At 39.8% G+C, this 18,955-nt stretch overlaps 1 protein-coding gene across 2 annotated transcripts in view; it reads right to left on the bottom strand.

Annotated features, from left to right (window-relative positions):
• tmem168b (transmembrane protein 168b) overlaps positions 1-17,768 on the bottom strand; it is a 38,753-nt gene extending 20,985 nt beyond the window's left edge. Inside the window, exons 1-6 of one of the 2 annotated variants that reach the window (XM_060839816.1) lie at positions 17,666-17,768; positions 13,094-13,119; positions 11,162-11,245; positions 8,562-8,650; positions 4,794-6,048; positions 2,209-2,351 (exon numbers count right to left, since the gene is read on the bottom strand). In XM_060839816.1, coding sequence (XP_060695799.1) covers positions 2,209-2,351; positions 4,794-5,930 — 1,280 coding nt within the window. In that variant the 5' untranslated portion in view covers positions 5,931-6,048; positions 8,562-8,650; positions 11,162-11,245; positions 13,094-13,119; positions 17,666-17,768. The remainder of the gene's footprint in view (positions 1-2,208; positions 2,352-4,793; positions 6,049-8,561; positions 8,651-11,161; positions 11,246-13,093; positions 13,120-17,665) is intronic. The other variant, XM_060839815.1, reaches the window with a different exon arrangement.
• Positions 17,769-18,955: the final 1,187 nt, after the last annotated feature.

Raw genomic sequence — 18,955 nt, 5'->3', positions numbered from 1 at the left:
ATGGAGACATTATTCCTGCTTGTCAAAGGATCTAGAACAATAGGGCACAGATTTAAAGCCATTTGCAGAAGAAGTAACCATGATTGAGCAAAAACATTGTTCAGACAGAGTGTGGGTCAGATGTGGAATGCACTGCTTGGATGTGTACTGGGCAGTTCTAATCAAGGCATTCAAGAGAACATTAGATGATATTTAAATAAATAGTATGCAGGAGTACATAAAAAGGTCGGAAGAATGGCACCAAATCAATAATTTTCATTCAGAGATTCGCTGCAGATTAGGTCAGCAGAATGGCTTTCATTTGCACCACAACAATTCTGTATAAGCAAAAGTATCATATGAAGATACCCTATTCCCAATGGTTTTTGATATGATACACAATATCTTATGTAAACAGAAAAACATTGATGATCACCCATTTCAGCTTAACCAACACCAGATGTCTCATTTCAGTTTAGACCACTTTCTTACCCAGTTAGCTTACATCATATTGTATTTCCATTGTTTTTTAAATATAGTCATAAAATCATACAGCACGGAAACAGACCCTTCAGTCCAACTCGTCCATGCCAACCAAGTTTCCCTAACTAAACTAATCTCATTTGTTTGCATTTGACTCATATCCCTCTAAACATTTCCTATTCATACACCTGTCTAAATGTTCTTTTAAATGTTGGTACTGTACCTGCATCTACTACTTCCTCTGGCTGTTCATTCCACACATGAACCAAACTGCGTGACAAAGTCATCTTGCAGTTGCCCTTTAAATCTTTCTCCTCTGACCTTCAAAACAAGTGGACATATTTTTAACTCCCCCCACCTAGGAAAAAGACCTTTGCTAGTCACCTTCTCTGTACCACTCATGATTTTATAAACCACTGAAAGGTCACCGCTCCAGTGATACGAATTCCAGCCTGTGAAGCCTCTCCTTATAACTAAAACCTTCCATTCCCAGCAATATCCTGGTAAATCTTTTCTGAATCATAAGACCAAAAGATATAGGAGTGGAAGTAATGCCAATCAGCCCATTTAATCATTTCTGATGGACATTGCAACACAACTCACCTGCACTCTCCCCGTAGCCCTTAATTCCTTGTGAGATCAGAACCCTCTTCAATTTCATAATATCCTTCCTATTGCAGAGTGACCAGAACTGTCCACAATGCTCCAGAAGAGGCTTCATCAATGTCCTGTACACCCATGCTCTGAGCAATGAAAGCAAGCATGCTAACCACCTTGTCTGCATGCAACACAACTTTCAAAGAACTGTGTACCTGAACCCCTAGGTCTCTTTGTTATATAACACAACCCAGGGACCTTCCATTAATTCTATAAGTCTTGCCTTTGCTCATTTTGTACCAAAAACAATCTCACATTTATCCAAATTAAACTCCACCTGCCACTCCTCAGCACATTAGCCCAACTGATTAAAATCACTTTGTAATTTTAGATAACCTTCTTCATTGTCCCCTATACCACCAAATCTGGTGTGATCTGTAAATTTACTCACCATACTTCCTAAATTCTCATCCAAACCATTTACATAAATGACAAACAACAGTGGACCCAATCCCTGCTGAACACTGCTGGTGACAGGCATCCAGTCCAAAAAAACAATCCTTCACCACCATCCTCTGTCTCCTACCATCAAGCTAATTTTGTATCCAATTGGCAAGCTCTCCCTGAATTCCATGTGATCTAAGTTTACCAATCAGTCTACCATGCGGAACCTTGTCAAAGGCTTTACTAAAGTCCACGTAGATAACATCTACCTCAATCGTTTTGGCTACATCTAGTCAGAAGAAAGGACATTTTGAATTTTCTGGAGGGCACAGGTTATAATAACAGACAAAACTCTGACAGTTATGTTAATTAAGGAGAGTGAAGTCTCAAATAAAAACAAAAAATATTGGAAATACTCAGCAGATCAGTTATATGCAGAGAAAGAGTGATCATTTCAGGTCAATTATTTTTCATCAATGTTTCAAAGGTGGAAACAAAATGCTCAATCCATGACATGTCAATTTTGATAAATAGTTAAGAAAACGATGTGGATGCTTAAATGCTACACACTATAATAACTTAACAGCTATTTGGAAAAGTACTGCAGAGAGGAGCATTACGATTACATGTTTACAAACAGTAAATGCATTGATTCTGTTAGAATAATTGTGTGCTGCAATTGCAGTTCTTTATACAGAAAGATACCTGCAGTAATTTGTCGGAATTACGATGGCATAGCCTACGCATGTTCCTCCTAAGCAGCTACCCAATTCATGGAAAAGACCATGAGCTAAGGATTCCAATGGCAAAACAATGAGGAACACACTCATGAACGATCCATTCGTTGGCTGCAGAAAATAAAAAGATAAATATTTCATCTTAGATGCCAGAATATTTGTAATGAGCAAGTTAAAAGAAAGTTAGCCATTAATATCATAAATCACAAGATATTAAATAAAAATCAATTACAATTCACTATAATTCAGTACTTGTTCCCTAATCTTTGCAGCAGCAATACAAATGCCTTTGGAAACCTTAAAATGAGAAACTGATCAGCCATGATTGAATCGCAGGGCAGACTCAATGGGCTGAATGGCCTAATGTTTGCTCCTACGTCTTATGATCTTAATTAGGTTCTTGGGTATGTCCATCACCCTCCCAGAAATTCCCCAGCCCACCACTAAGAAACAGCTTGTGTCTCTGGTATCCCAAGTGATGGTCTATTCATCTATCACTGTAGGATGGCACCTGGCCATTATACCAATTCTTTTATGACTGCAGGAAGGTAGGCTGCTACAGCAATAAAACTGTGTTGCTAATGGACAATAATATGAAAGCCACAACATTTGTTATCTAAGCTCAATTAGCTGTTTTTTTAGAAAACAAATGAAAGCAGAAGAAACACACAACAGTGACACACTACAGGTTGTGCCACTGATATTGCAAACTTTAAAATTCATTTTTAAAAACTTTGTCAAAATGTATTTGCTTTCGAGAAATATGTAAAAAAAATTATGAAGAGTGATTACTGTTGTTGAAGTATTATCACACAAACTGTTTTATTTAAATTTAGCATTCAACTCAATAAAAGATGCAATTAAAATGTTCATTAAAATATTGTCATAACTTAGGACAACAAAATATTCATGAAAACATTTAAACCTTATTTAAAATGCTTTCTTAAATTTAGTATCTTAAGCCAGAAATAAATTCAAGTTTTGTTTTGCAAATTTAATTAAAATTTTGGTAAGCAAACTTATTTATGTTAAAACAATTCACAAAAGCACTTTGTGTTTCAGTTTTCATTTGAACAGAAGAACAATTTGAATTAATTGGTCAGGAGAAAATTGGATTTTTAAAAATTAATTGCATTCCAAGAATGATGAATAAGAATTACATATGTTAGATTAATTCTGATTCTTTAAAATTTCTCAAAAATTATTCTGATACAAAACCACTAAGGTGAATTTGTACACCTTTATTATAGGACATCTAAAGAGTGGCAGCTCGCAAGTGTCAAATCCTCACGGCCTGCCTTGTTTTCTTGTTCAAACAATTCTTGGTGAAATATTGTTCATCTTATTTTTATCAATTTTCCTACTTTTCCTCAGGACCGGGAGGTAGAAACAACATCTTATTTACCTGCTATCTGGTGTTTCAGCACAAAAGTGCAAACTAATCCACTGTTTTCACTATGTCAGCGATCAGTAAATCATGCAACATTTACAAAGTTGAAGAGTGTGGTGCTCGAAGAGCACAGCCAGTCAGGCAGCATCCAAGGAGCAGAAGAATCGACATTTCAGGAATAAGCCCGCTTATGCCTGAAAAGTCGATTTTCATGCTCCTCAGATGCTGCCTGACAAGCTGTGCTTTTCCAGCACCACACTGTTCGACCTGATCTCCAGCATCTGCAGTCCTCACTTTCCCCAACATTTATAAAGTGAAAAGGTGATTACACATTTGGACAGAGAACTTTGAAATGCACCAGAGGGTGAGTGGATCGGTGAATAGAGGGCCAAGGAAAGTCAGCAGGTAGTGTGCTGAAACCAGGTAAAGCTGATGCAGATATTGCACCTTAAAAAAGAATACGAGGAATAGTTTGACAGTTGTAACTTTAATGGCAACTGATATTTTTATTATTTTTGCAGATGTCATGTTCATCACCAATTTTTTTAAAAATACCTTTCCTGTTTATTTTAATCTTTTGATTTCCTGTCGTTATGTGACTTTTTGATCAACTCTTCCTTAGTTTCTACCAATAGCATGTCACTTGGCTTCTAGGACTTCAAAAAGAGTCAACGCACCTGTTGCTTCTCCACCTAAGTGAGCAAATAACTCACTTACAGACATTTATGACTTGTTGAAATTTAATTAATAAAACAAAATTATTTATTTAGGCACAAGAGGTACCTAAAAGACTTAAACATCCAACTCCTAAAGCGATCTTACGCAGTGTATTTTTAAAACATAATTAAGATAAAAGATCTTAATGCACATTCAAGTATGCTTATTGCTACAACAGGATCTCTTAAAAAAATAAAAACTTTTCAGAGCACTCTATGCTCTTTTCAAGCTAACTATAACAGGCTCCTGGTTTTAATCATAGAATTGCTTTTTAAAGAAAGGTTAAGTAATTATAAAGCTACGTGACTTTATAGATATATGCACAAATTCACATAAAAATACATCTATGGCTCAAATTGTTAAATATTTATGAAAAGTACCCAGTAACCTAGTAAATCATTGTTCACGATCAAACTAATGATAATTTCAAATATTATAACACATACCTGCCAAGAGACTGCACCCAGAATTGCCGTGGAAAATAGGCTGAAAAAGACTAACCGCTCAGAAATCAAGCAAAAGTGACGCATTCCTTTGGATGCCATTACACAGTCCAGACTCTTATTATCTATCCTATGAGTATAGTAGATTTTTTGACAGTCATTGAGCTTTGTATGAAAACCCCAGAAAGTTATGAGAAAAATTATATGACAGATCAACCAGAAGATCCCAAAGATAGAAAATCCTGGTATCAGGAAATACCAACGGTCTAAGTTATTTAACTTTAATGCAGCAAGAATGAAAAATATCAGCTCAATAGCTGCTACAGGAAGAATGGAAATTCGTCTACACAGTGTCCGGCCATACAGGTAAGGTTTCCACCGTTCAGTAACAGATAAGCCACTAAAATAAAGATCCAGTAAGGGGTCACAAATTAGACGGCTGAAATAACAAGCCAAGGCAAAGGGGTTAGTGCTAATTTTTAAAGATGGAAAAAACAACAGGGATGTAATCATTGCAAAGATTACCAAGTTTGGAACTGCCAGGAAGGATTTCATCCGTAAATCAACAATCAACATTGACAAAGCAAGAACAAGTAAAACAACACTCAAGCAGTTGGGCATCAACATGGCAGTGCTGGCTATAGCAAATCCAACCAGCTCCAGACATTCTGCAGATGTTAAAAGGGCAGGTTGGTGTCGGACACATCCACACATTCGCTCTACTACTGACCACAAAATCCTAACCAAAATGCTGGTCAATAGTAAATATTTGGTGGCTTCTTCTTTTGCATCAGTTTTAAATTTAGAGTTATCTATAAAACAGAGGAGACCAAGCAAAAATCCAAACCAGAGATGAGACAGACTTAAACTTGCTGCTTCCATGGAGAAGTAATAGTATAATATACTAGCAATGCCCAGCACAAAAAGTCCCAGTATAAATATCACAAGTAATAATATATTTTCTGTTTTCTCCCATCGGACGTATAGGCCCATACAAATTGCCACCAGCAAACTTATATTTGCCAGATAGCCAAGATATCGAATTGAGGAGTGCATATTTGCTTCTCTGTTGAGTTCCTCCAGTTTAGTCATTACTGCATAAAGACAGTGGCTGACACAATAACGCAGTGATTTACACATGTAATATGATTGAAAAGGCTTTGACAGCACTTCTGGTGATTCTGCACAGTGCAGATGCTGATGATCTTCTAAGGCGCCATTCGTCACTGTAGAACCAAGCTCACACAAGTGGGAAGTCCTATAAAACAAACACAGTTCAATGACTATATGCAGAGAGTGGATACGTGTAGGATCAAAATGCTGAAGCAAAACTCGCATCATTAACAGGAAATTCTTAAATGACAACTGAACTCTATATGATCACTTTCAAATATCCATCACTAATTTACTCGGAGTGAATTCTTTCAATTTGAAATTGAAATGGTTGTTTGACCTTCTGCATTTTGTGGAATTATATATTTTACATAAAATTACTCAAGTTTATTTTGTCATGTGATAGGATATTTTGGACAGCAGCATCGTTCCTACTTACTCAATTCATAGTTCAACTGAACAGATGTAAAGTTAGGAATTGTAACAATGAGTTAGTTTGGAGAGAAGAGTGACGATACAAAACTTATAAAGTTGGAGTCAATGACACTGCAATAACAAGATTTTTAAAAATCTAGCAATTTTCAGAAATTTTTAATTCTCTCAACAAGGATAATTAATAGACAGCAGTCATATTTGACTCAAGTGAAATGATGGAGAAAAGTATATGACTTACATATCAAGATAAAGATCAATTGTCAGACCAGAGACGGAGAAGAAATTTAAGGATTTGAGAATACAAATGATGACAGATACGGTTGACTAAAAAAAAGGTAATATATCTAACAGAAAGGACATTCACTATGATAATTAAGAACTCCTATTCATGATTTTGATTTCACTTATGTCCCACAAAATTTAATAATAGCACAAAAGACAAATATTTGCTATTAAAAACAAATACTATTTTGACTGATGCATTCTAATATCTGTTAACCCAAGTAGAGTATTTTGCAGGAGATTATTCACCACATACATTCTGAAATGTACTTTTCACACTTCAGATGCCACACTATATTTTTCATATTTCAGTATACTTAGACATTATATTTAAAATAAACAGTATCAAATATTTCTGATTTACAAATAACTTATCCAATGCCAGAACCTCATTTAAGAACTGCACCTAAAAACAATGAACAAAGGACATTGTTTTTAATTTGAGCAAATATTCTAGCAAGTAATTGAATAAAAGGCATACATAAACTTAAGATTATTGATAAAAGGATTTAAAGGAGAGAGGAGGGAACAATATGCTTCAGTTTAATATTCCATTCACAAGATGGCACTTAAATGATAACGATATCTATATTCAAAGTTTATGCATAACCAAAATGACTGTTTGTTTCAATTATATGGCATTCATCTCAGGTGTATGAAATACAAAAAGGCTAATGCATTGGATTAATCTTTAAATTTTTTCTCAGCAAACACTAACTGTAATTTCTCAATTCCCTTCCTATAAATGACTGAAAACATAGAGTTCTAGTATGCACAGCAATTTGCTTTACAAGGAAACCTCTGCACCACTCTCTGAGCATGCTTGAATCACACGTTTGCCTTATACAGAGCATTGTACTGTATAGGAAATAAGTGATTGAAGTACTTTCAGAAGGTAAACTTTGCAACTCACTGTACTGTTCAAGTTATTTATTTAGATATCAAAATAATTAAATGGCTGCAAAGCAACTTGGAATATAGCAAACACTTGGAAGGCATGTCTAAATACAAGGGATTTCCCTTGAGCGATACCATCAGGATCTCCATACTCCTGATAGGGTCAACGATGGTGGCAAGATCAGGTGATATGCCAAGCCAAATGTGAAGCCTCAATAGCAAAACAGGTGAAGGGAGACTGTGCATCTCACAGCTACAAAAAAATGCTGATATAAGTTGGTCTCAATTGTCATGACTAACACGTCACTGAAATCAGATTGCCAACCCATCAAGATTATATGAACAATAACAGCATCCCAAGAATTCCATATTAAACATATTTACACACAGGGTTTGGCCAGGGTCTATTTGCTACATATTGAAGAGCTGGAGCCCTGATAACGTACAATGGTTGTTGGACTGCTGTGTTGGGATTGAAATGTCCTGTGCTCACTCCAAACAGGGCCTGTAAAACTTGCCCTAAAAATGGTCAGCCCCACTTTTTCCTGGCTGGGGGACCATAGTCAGCAGATCTTTCTGATCAAAAAGAAAACTCTTTAAATTTTGCAATTTAAACCATTAGAATACTTATAGATAATCTCAAGAATGATAATTTGGAAAGAAAACCTGTTATCATATAATGACAACTATTAATACTCCAAATTAACATTGCTGCCCTCATTGAGACCCAGCTTCCTGGAGAAGGGGAGCTGAAGGAAAAAACAGATGATGCACCTCGTGGAAAGACAAGATTGACATAGACACTTCCAAAATAAACCAATCCAAAATAGATCTTGGATGCACTACCAGACCTCCCTAATTTTACAAGTGAAAGGCCCATGACACAATACAGAGTGCCTAGGCATCACTAATTTGTTACAGTCCTCAGCACTTATAGCTACTCTTGACTCCCAGAATCATGAAACTACTATGATGGTCATTCAGCCTATCAAGTTGAAGATGCGATCCGATGAAAATATTAAGGGAAGATTTCATTATTCTGACCTCTATGCAGTTCTCATTGCCATCCCAAAAGGAAGAAAAGATCGTCCATCTAGGAGACTTGAATGCCAGGGCTGCCCTTGCACTGCTATCTGGAGAAGAATCATGAGAGAAATATTATGGGCAAAGTCAGCCCAAACGATGTCCTTTGCTGACAAAAGCGCGCTCAACATGGCCTCATTATACAAACAGCATCTTCTGTCAGTATGCCAAATGCAAAACCATATGGAGGTGTCCTAGATCAAAGTACTGGCACTTCCGGGCTAATACCATTGTTCAAGTCAAAAATCTAAGTGATATCTGCATCATCTGATCCATGTGGGGGATAGATGCCTACTGGACATATCATCAATTTATTTGATCAGTAATAACATCAAGTGAATGCCCATGAAGAAAAAGATCAACATCTCAGCCAGAAAGCAGTCTGAACAAAGAGGAATTCCAAAAGTAATATGGAAAGTTTTCACACACCCAAGTCAGTTTCAAAACAATGAAGTTAAATAAAGTCAGCTGTATTGGAATCTCTTTGTATCTACCCTTTCAAGTCCCCTAAGTATCTTATGTTCCAATAAGATCTGCTCTCATTCTTTCATATTCCATTGAGTATAACATTATTGGCTCAGATTTTGAGGTTCACAGTTTAAAGTACAACCTGAAATACAAACAAATTTTCAATACATAAAAAATAGTTTTTATTTTAAAAAGCTTATTTTTATAGGGAAAGAGACTTGCATTCCTGACTCTAAAAATTTGCTTTTCGGGATAGAGAAGTTGTGATAGAGAAGTTTACATGTAATTATGAACTAGTACTTCATTAAAAAGTCAGTTATAGTCTTTCAACAGAGGTGCAACCTTTCAATGGCTTTTACAGTGAAAATAGTGCAGAAGCAGGTGAGACACACATCAAGTCACTGAATTATGTGTTGCTTGCATTTGTAAAACTGGCAACAGTTGACCCCATGAAACAGCTGGTTATTTCTGACAGCAATTTCTGGATTTCTGTTTTGGACGGCACATGTGCAATGCTACACACAGCTTCAGAGTGATGATGATGAAACCCTCATTTAGAACAAGCTGGCCTGGGTTTTGAGAGATCAACTTAATCATGAAAAATTACTGAAAATTAATTTAGCAAATATATTTTGATACCAGAGCCTAGATTAAAAACTGCATATTTTGGGTTTTAATACATTTTTATTCTTAAATTTATGAGGCATTTTTGTTAGCTAAAAATAGTGCAACATAAATTAACAAGTTAAATCGCTTATTGAAGCCTTCACTGTAGATATCTATTCTCTCCTTTCACCTTCTTACACTATTATCACAAATATCAAACTTTTTTACAAAACGTATAACTCAAACTTGGCTCAAATTTACAAATATACCAAAAATAAAAAGTGCCTCATTTGGAAAGAAAGTTTTCACTTAATTATGGATTTTTACCAATCCTTTATTTTACCCTTTATTTCAATCAACTATTTTTAAAAAGTCTTTTGAGCACTTTTTGGTTTAAAGATTGAGTCATGCATTCAAGGAAAACATCGCTATCCTTAATATGAAAAACAATGTTTCTGTGGTCCGAAATGATCATAATCACAATATGGTTAGCTGAGAGTTATTGATACTGACAAGTTTTTTCCAATTTTAGTATCTGCAAAGGACCCATAAGAACCATATTTTTCAAGTCATTTTACAAAATGGATGCAAAACGTTATCAGAAATACATGGCTCATGTTAGTCTTATTGCAAAAAGCATCCTGAATTCATTAGTTTCATTTTGAAAAAATGGGTTAAAAACAAACATAACTAATACATTAAATTTGAAAATGATAATATTTACAATGCTTCAGTGTCCTGATGAGAAAACAGTTGTCTAACACACGATTTGTTCCAGTGCAGCCAGTCTCAACCAAAACAACAGGATTGCTATAACTGTCTTTTCTGAAAAGTATCAAATTTACAAGTATAGTGTATATTGAAGTGTGCAACTGCCTGATGGGTGATTGTTGGAATTGAGAGAAACAATTTGATTGAATGAGCTTGGAGTACAGCCAATAAAGGATTTAAATGATTAAGCTTTCTCTAATTGTACTTTTCACATTTCAATCCATTTTGCTATATGGTCTTATCTGAGATCAACTTTGCACTTCTTGATTTGTCATGTGACTAGTAAATCAATGGATGTATATGGCTACATCAATGAAACTAGTGGTCAAAAAGTGTATTTTGAACATGTTTTGATATGTTGTTCAAAAATCTGAAGTGGAACAGCAATGCTAACTCATGCACTTTAAAACATTTTAGGGCCTAATCAATAACAACCTTCATACTCTCCATTGCTCAGCTATATGATGATATCAATTACATGATTTTAAAGGGCTCTATGATAGTGTAGTAGCAGCTTTTCATAAAATAATCCCATTTTGAATTAATAATCCCTCAGCAATCGTTTATTCTGCTCACTGCGAGAAAAATAAAATCTCTACAGAATTACTGCACATTCTGCCACATCAGTGCAGTAAATAAAACTTTCATCTGGTACTTAATTTTATCCTTCATTTTATACAATCTTAAACAAATATTTGCTGTTAATAAACACCTACATCTGATGTCTGCAGGATCTCCACGCTTTCCTTCACAACCAGATATCAGGAGATTTCAACAAGCCATCTTTATATTACCACTGGCTGAGAAAAATATTTAGTTAGTATCACAAGCAGATGTACAGAATTAGTAATTTACAACATGAACAATATAATGTGATAAAACATCCCAAGGTACATCAGAGGAGCATAATTAAACCAAAAGGAAGACACATGTCAAAGGAGGCACTGAACAGGTGATCAAAATCTTATCACAGCAGTATGTTTCAAGCAGTATCTTAAAGAAGTGTAGGCAGCTGAAGTGGTGGATGTGTTTGGGAAGGGAATTCCAGAGCTTGAGATCTCCTATATTGAAAATAGTATCAACAATGATAGGGTGAAGGAGGTGAGATATGTACAAAAGTCTCAAATTACAAGAAAGTAGAGTTAGTGGGGAATTGCTATTCTGAAGGTTATAAAGATTAGGAGCTGGCAAGACCACAGAGGAATCAGAATTTATCAGGATGGCAGCAGCAAACGGACTGAGGGGAAAAGGCAAGTAATGTCATGGAGGCGAACGTCAGTGGGTCTTTATGCCATAGATGAAATGGTTTTGCAAGCTCGACTCCAAGTAATACAGTAAAAAGTAAGGTCTGCAGATGCTGGAGATCAGAGCTGAAAATGTGTTGCTGGTTAAAGCACAGCAGGTCAGGCAGCATCCAAGGAACAGGAAATTCGACGTTTCAGGCCAGAGCCCTTCATCAGGAATGAGGAGAGGGTGCCAGGTGCCCACACCTCCTCCCTTACTTCTCTCCAAGGCCCCAAGGGATCCTTCCATATCCGCCACAAATTCACCTGCACCTCCACACACATCATCTATTGCATCCACTGCACCCGATGTGGCCTCCTCTATATAATGGGGAGACGTGCCGCCTACTTGCAGAACGCTTCAGGGAACACCTCTGGGACGCCCGGACCAACCAACCCAACCACCCCGTGGCTCAACACTTTAACTCTCCCTCCCACTCCACCGAGGACATGCAGGTCCTTGGACTCCTCCATCGCCAGAACATAACAACACGACGGTTGGAGGAAGAGCGCCTCATCTTCCACCTGGGAACCCTCCAACCACAAGGGATAAACTCAGATTTCTCCAGTTTCCTCATTTCCCCTCCCCCCATCTTGTCTCAGTCGATTCCCTTGAACTCAGCACCGCCCTCGTAACCTGCAATCCTCTTCCTGACCTCTCCGCCCCCACCCCACTCCAGCCTATCACCCTCACCTTGACCTCCTTCCACCTATCACATCTCCATTGCCCCTCCCCCGAGTCCCTCCTCCCTACCTTTTATCTTAGCCTGCCTGGCACACTCCCCTCATTCCTGATGAAGGGCTCTGGCCTGAAACGTCGAATTTCCTGTTCCTTGGATGCTGCCTGACCTGCTGTGCTTTAACCAGCAACACATTTTCAGCTCCAAGTAATACAGAACATAGTGGGTGCAATCAGTCTATTTGAACCTGAGATTGTGGCCAGGGAGGACATGAAGCTGTAGACTAGGAAGTTAGGAGTTTCTGGTCTGGGACAAACACAGTGGCAAAGTTCTCAACTTGTCAACAGGAAACAATTGATTCCAGCCATTCATTATACATAGATTTTCCCAAAAAGTGTTTATAGAATTTTATACAGTGTCCTCTACAAGTGATTAAACACAAACTGACGAGGCCAAGCAAAGTGTGTAACTTAGCTGTCTGAGTTGAAGAATTGTTCTGAAGAATTTGTACATTGAAAGTAAAATGTCAAATCAGGTAGAGAAAGCAAAATAAAGAGACGGAAAGAAAAATGGGAATGAGAGAGAGCAAGAGAGAGAAAGAGATAGAAAGGAAAAGTTTTAAAAATTACATCTTTTAAAATATCCAATAACAATTAAATATTAACTGAATAGATGCTATACTTACTAAAGATCCTTTTCAGCACCAAACAGCTAGAAGGAAGTAATTAAAGGTTTGTTACATCAACAAGCAATTGACACTGGAGCTAACTGATTCATATACTGATATGCATACACTTATTTAGCAGCAAACAACTTTATGGTTATAAAGATAAAATGGTTTTATGGTAAATCTATTATTTGGTACAAATATCAGCTCCATCTTTCCCTTTCCAGAAACTAAGACCTCTGGGAAGAACACAGCACATTTTTTAAAACAAGATGTCCTTTTGCTGGAATGGCTATTACATATTTTCACTTTGAAATCACCAGTCAAACATGTTATGACATACCTCTGGAGTAGGTGGGATTTGTAGTTGGGCCCTCTGGCCCACTTGCGTAATCACCCTATTCAGAAATTTCATGAAACACATATGGACCAAGAGAGATTTGAATCTCAGCCTCCTCACCTGGAGATAGGAACACTACAACAGTGCTACAAGTGCCCTCAGAACACAGCACTTGCAAATATTTTTAATCAACCTGTTGAGGTATACTGAACCTCCAGGTTCTGAGGTAGAGACAGTACCATTGCACCCAGTGTACCTCTGAGCAAGGAGGACAAGGTTCAAGTCCCACATGCTCTGAACAGTTTGATTACAAAATATCTAAGAACCCAACATGTTTTAGTTAAAATGAACATTTATCGAAATCAAATTATAATTTTGAATCGGAACTTCTGGAAGAACCATTTATTTTTTTCCAGCCTTGTACCTTTCTTCAAACATTACTTTGGCTTCACACGTCAATGCTGGATACCTAAAAACATTTTTCTTCAAAATGGTCTTATTCAGGGGAATATCAGCAGAGTATCTGGTTAGCGCCAGGTAGATGGGGTTACATACTTTCACAAAGGACTTGATCTTGGACCTCTTGGCCAGTTTCTTGCTAATTTTGGAAATGACTTTATGCAGATAACAGTCCATACTAGCTATAACAGCATGACTGTAAGGTCTTCAGGACCATCATCGATTTTCTTTACAATGAGACCTGTGCAGCTAGCGTAGCAACCACCCAACACAAGAACCTCTTTCGAGCTTTCATAAATGCTCCCATTATCTGCTCTTAAGTAACACTTGAGCTATTCTTTTTGATTCTTAAAATGACCAAAGTTTATAACTCTGACACAAACAGAAGCAGTAACCTGGATATCAAATCCCTGATTTCCACATTTAACCGTACCTGCAGCTGTAAGACTTTAATAACAGTGAGTGGTAATAAGTCTATTAAAAGGAGAAACTTCAGTTTTTACTTGCAGAATGTATGACTTGCCTTAAAAAGAACATTTCACATTCAGCTAAAATCAGTGTGCTGCCGCTGATACATCTTTACTTAATCTTTTGGGCGTACAGAACTTGAATATTGCAGAGAATAAATATTTTGTTGAAATATTATCCCGTCATGCAGTCATCAGGACAATTTGCAAGAATATTAATTCAATGGGAAAAGCAAAATTTGTACTATACAAGAGGAGAGTGCTCATTAGATTGCCGCTTGTCCACAAATCAGACTCAATTTGCCAACCAATCAGCCGTCTCTTTTCATAAGTATATACATTGTCTTTGCCCTTGAATTATTATGTTTGCAAATTATCCTGATAAGTGCAAAATAAAAGGCTTTGGACAAAATGTATCTTATTTTAACACCACATCTTTAATTTAAAGTTGACATCTGTGAACGTATAAGATCTTGCTCTCAAAGCTAGATTTCACGATAGGCATACTCCCACAGATAGAGAGGCATAGAGTCATGGAGATGTACAGCATGGAAACAGACCCTTTGGTTCAACTCTCTCATGCCAACCAGATATCCTAAATTAATCCAGTCCCATTTGCCAGCATTTCGTCCATATCCTTCCAAACCCTTCATATTCATATACCCATCTAGATTCCTTTTTAATGTTTTAATTGTACCAGCCTTCACTACTTCCTCGGGCAGGTCATTCCATACACACACCACCCTATGCGTGAAAAGAGAGACCTAAGGAAAAGTTTATGTCTTTGCTCTCTCACCCTAAACTTTCGCCCTCTCATTCTGGACTCCTCTACCCCAGGGGAAACACCTTGTCTATTTACCCTATCCATGCCCCTCATGGTTTTATAAACCTCCATTAGGTCACCCCTCAGCCTCGGACTCTCTAGGGAAAATAGCCCTAGCCTATTCAGCTCTCACTATAGCTCAAACCCTCCAACCCTGGCAACATCTTTGTAAATCTTTTCTAAACCTTTTCAAGTTTCATGACATCCTTCCTGTATATGGGAGACCAGAACATGCACACAACATTCCAAAAGTGGACTAATCAATGTCCCGTACAGTTGCAATATGACTTCCCAACACTCAAGGCTCTGACCAATAAAGGAAGGCATACCAAACACCTTTATCACTGTTTTATCTACTTGCAATTCTACTTTCAATACACTATGAACCTGTACTCCAATGTTGTATAGTTTAGTTTACATTGATTAGTTTACTTTACCCTCTTCCCATTTTAGAGGGACCAGTTACATGTAAAATTACAACCTTAATATATTCAGTGCAATAACTGAAAGTTGCACATGTAAGTTAATAAGTAACAACCCAACTCTTCTTCAGGATGAATAATCTATTAATTAGTGCAGCGAATTACAGAAATAGTAGAAACATTAAGATAACACTTTCACATATATACATTATTAAAAAGTAAACACTGAGAACAACTGTTTTACCATCCATGAGTAAGGACATTAGCCTCAATGGATCATCCAATGAAGCTGCACTCTTTTTCAGTAATGTACTAAAGTGTGAGTTTAGATCATGTTCAAATACTACAGTAAGCCTTAAACTTAAAACTATTCTGATTCTGGTGAAAGGGGTTACCACCAAACCACAGTCCTAAGTACATACTTATGAAAATGGTGCCAGATTGCCACATGTACAGTAAAACAGTGGAAATCTCCATAAAACCCTGAATTTCAAAGTCAAGTCAGATTTATCACTCCGACAGAAAATCTGTACAATTACTCAGCCATTAACACACCACAATTCCTACAGTTTAGAAGGGCCCAATACATGTATAAAATAGCCTTAACATCAGACAACAGAAAATGCTACAAATACCGAACAGTCAGGAACCATCAGTAGAAAAACAAAGGTAGTTAATAGTTGATCGTCAGAACTTGAAAAAGTTAGAATCATAGAATCCCTACCATGTGAAACAGGTCATTTGGCCCAACAAGTCCACACCAAAGTCCACACTCAGACCCACTCCCCTACCCTATTACTTTACATTTCCCCATTCTAATGCACCTAACCTATAAATCCTTGAACACTATGGACAATTTAGCATGGCCAATTTACCAAACTTGCACACCTTTGGATTGTGGGAGAAAATGGAGCACTCGGAGGAAACCCACGCAGACATGGGGAGAATGTGCAAACTGCACACAGAAGTCACCCGCGGCTGGAACTGAATCCAGGTCCCTGGTGCTGTGAGGCAGCAATGATAACCACTGAGCCATTGTGAGAGATAACAAATTTTAACCACAGAGACAGGGAAAGTGGGGGACAATGGAGAGAAGAAAAAGGTAGATCTGTGATCAGGTTAATTGCAAGAGACATTTGACAAATAAAGGGATAATGTTTAAAGGAAACAGTCGATGTCCCAAAAATAACTGATGCAAAGGTTATGACTTGAAATTGATAAACTTGCTACTGAGTTCAGAAAATAGTCAAGTGCATGATTGACATATACTGTTCTATCATGCTTCTTCAGGACACACAGGAAGGAGCAGCTATGACCAGAGACCTGGAGTTGAATTGGGATGGAGAGGAAAAGTAGTCAGATGATTCTTGTAGACTACAATTCAGAGTGACTGCCAACTGTCAATCCCAAAACAAACTTTTTTTTATTTATTTGAAACATTGAAAGTCAAGTTTAGGCTTGTATTATAGGTAACAATCTGCACAATTGCTCCAGATAATCTTGTTAGTCTCAGTGCAATCTAAGGCTGCACTGTCACAGCGCCTTTTTGTTTTGCAGACCAAGATTGATTTAAAAAAAAGATGTTAAACATCCAACTTTCCCCGTGAAATCTACCCAACAGATTCCATTCACAAAGATGAAGCAGAGGAGGGTCGATATTTAATCATAAAACAGATTGCGTGTTACTTGGGGACCTTGTGGCCTTTCATATTTTCCACATTACAACAGCGGCGGCTGTGTGCCGACTCAAACTCTCCGAGCAGCGCTTCCTGAACGACAGTTTCATTTTCCTGGGTCTGTGTAAAACCGGCTGAAAGCCATCCTTCAACCCCCACCCCACCAAACCCCGTCCCCGTCCCCGTCCCCAGGCTGAGAGTTTAACCCCGAGGCGGTGAGTAAAGGGGACGAAGGTCTCTCAATATCCGACACAATACACTCTCTGTTGGTGTGAGGCCTGGAGCCAGCTCCGGGGGCCCGGTCTAGCGGGGCCCGGCTCAGCCGGCTGCTCGGGTAGCTGTTACACCCGGCCCGGCGCGGCCCACCCCGCGAGCGGGCGCCATCTCCACCCCACGCGGTTACCTGCCTCGGCCCCAGCCTCGCGCTCTCGCTGTCAGACACACCGGAGGATGGTGTCGGTTAACCCCCCGCCCCCAGCACTGCCACCGCCGCCGAGACTCAGGGGGAAGGGCCGGGGAGGACCCGCCCCCTGGACGGCTCCCGCCTCAGGACAACAGTCGGAGGCACCGGGCCCCAACAACCACAACAAGCCCCCCACACCTACTCCATCGCACTGCAACTCCCCACCCCCCCCAACCCACTGCATCACGCCCCCAACCCACTCCATTGCACCGCAACTCACCCCCAACCCACTCCATCGCACCGCAACACCCCCCCAAACCCACTGCATCCCACCACAACTCACCCCCAACCCACTCCATCGCACCGCAACACCCCCCCAAACCCACTGCATCCCACCACAACTCACCCCCAACCCACTCCATCGCACCGCAACACCCCCCCAAACCCACTGCATCCCACCGCAACTCACCCCCAACCCACTCCATCGCACCGCAACACCCCCCCAAACCCACTGCATCCCACCACAACTCACCCCCAACCCACTCCATCGCACCGCAACACCCCCCCAAACCCACTGCATCCCACCACAACTCACCCCCAAACCCACGCCATGGCACCGCAACTCACCCCACAAACCCACTCCATCCCGCCGCAACTCCCCAGCCCCTCAACCCACCCCATCCCGCCGCAACTCCCCAACCCCCCAACCCACCCCATCCCGCCGCACCTCCCCAACCCCCCAACCCACCCCATCCCGCCGCAACTCCCCACCCCCCCAACCCACCGCATCCCGCCGCAACTCCCCACCCCCCCAACCCACCCCATCCTGCCGCAACTCCCCACCCCCCCAACCCACTGCATCCCACCGCAACACGCCCCCAACCCACTCCATCGCACCGCAACTCACCCCCAACCCACTCCATCCCACCGCAACACGCCCCCAACCCACTCCATCGCACCGCAACACGCCCCCAACCCACACCATCGCACCGCAACTCCCCATCCCCCAAACCCCACTCTATCGCACCGCAACTCACCCCACAAACCCACCCCATCCCACCGCAACTCCCCAACCCACCCCATCCCGCCGCAACTCCCCAACCCACCCCATCCCGCCGCAACTCCCCACTCCCCAACCCACCACATCCCGCCGCAACTCCCCACCCCACCCCATCCCGCCGCAACCCCCCAACCCACCCCATCCCGCCGCAACTCCCCAACCCCCCAACCCACCCCATCCCGCCGCAACTCCCCACCCCCCCAACTCACCCCATCCTGCCGCAACACCCA

This window comes from Hemiscyllium ocellatum, chromosome 19, assembly GCF_020745735.1.
Source record: "Hemiscyllium ocellatum isolate sHemOce1 chromosome 19, sHemOce1.pat.X.cur, whole genome shotgun sequence".
Lineage (NCBI taxonomy): Eukaryota > Metazoa > Chordata > Chondrichthyes > Orectolobiformes > Hemiscylliidae > Hemiscyllium > Hemiscyllium ocellatum.
This window is presented reverse-complemented; position numbering and strand designations above follow the sequence as displayed.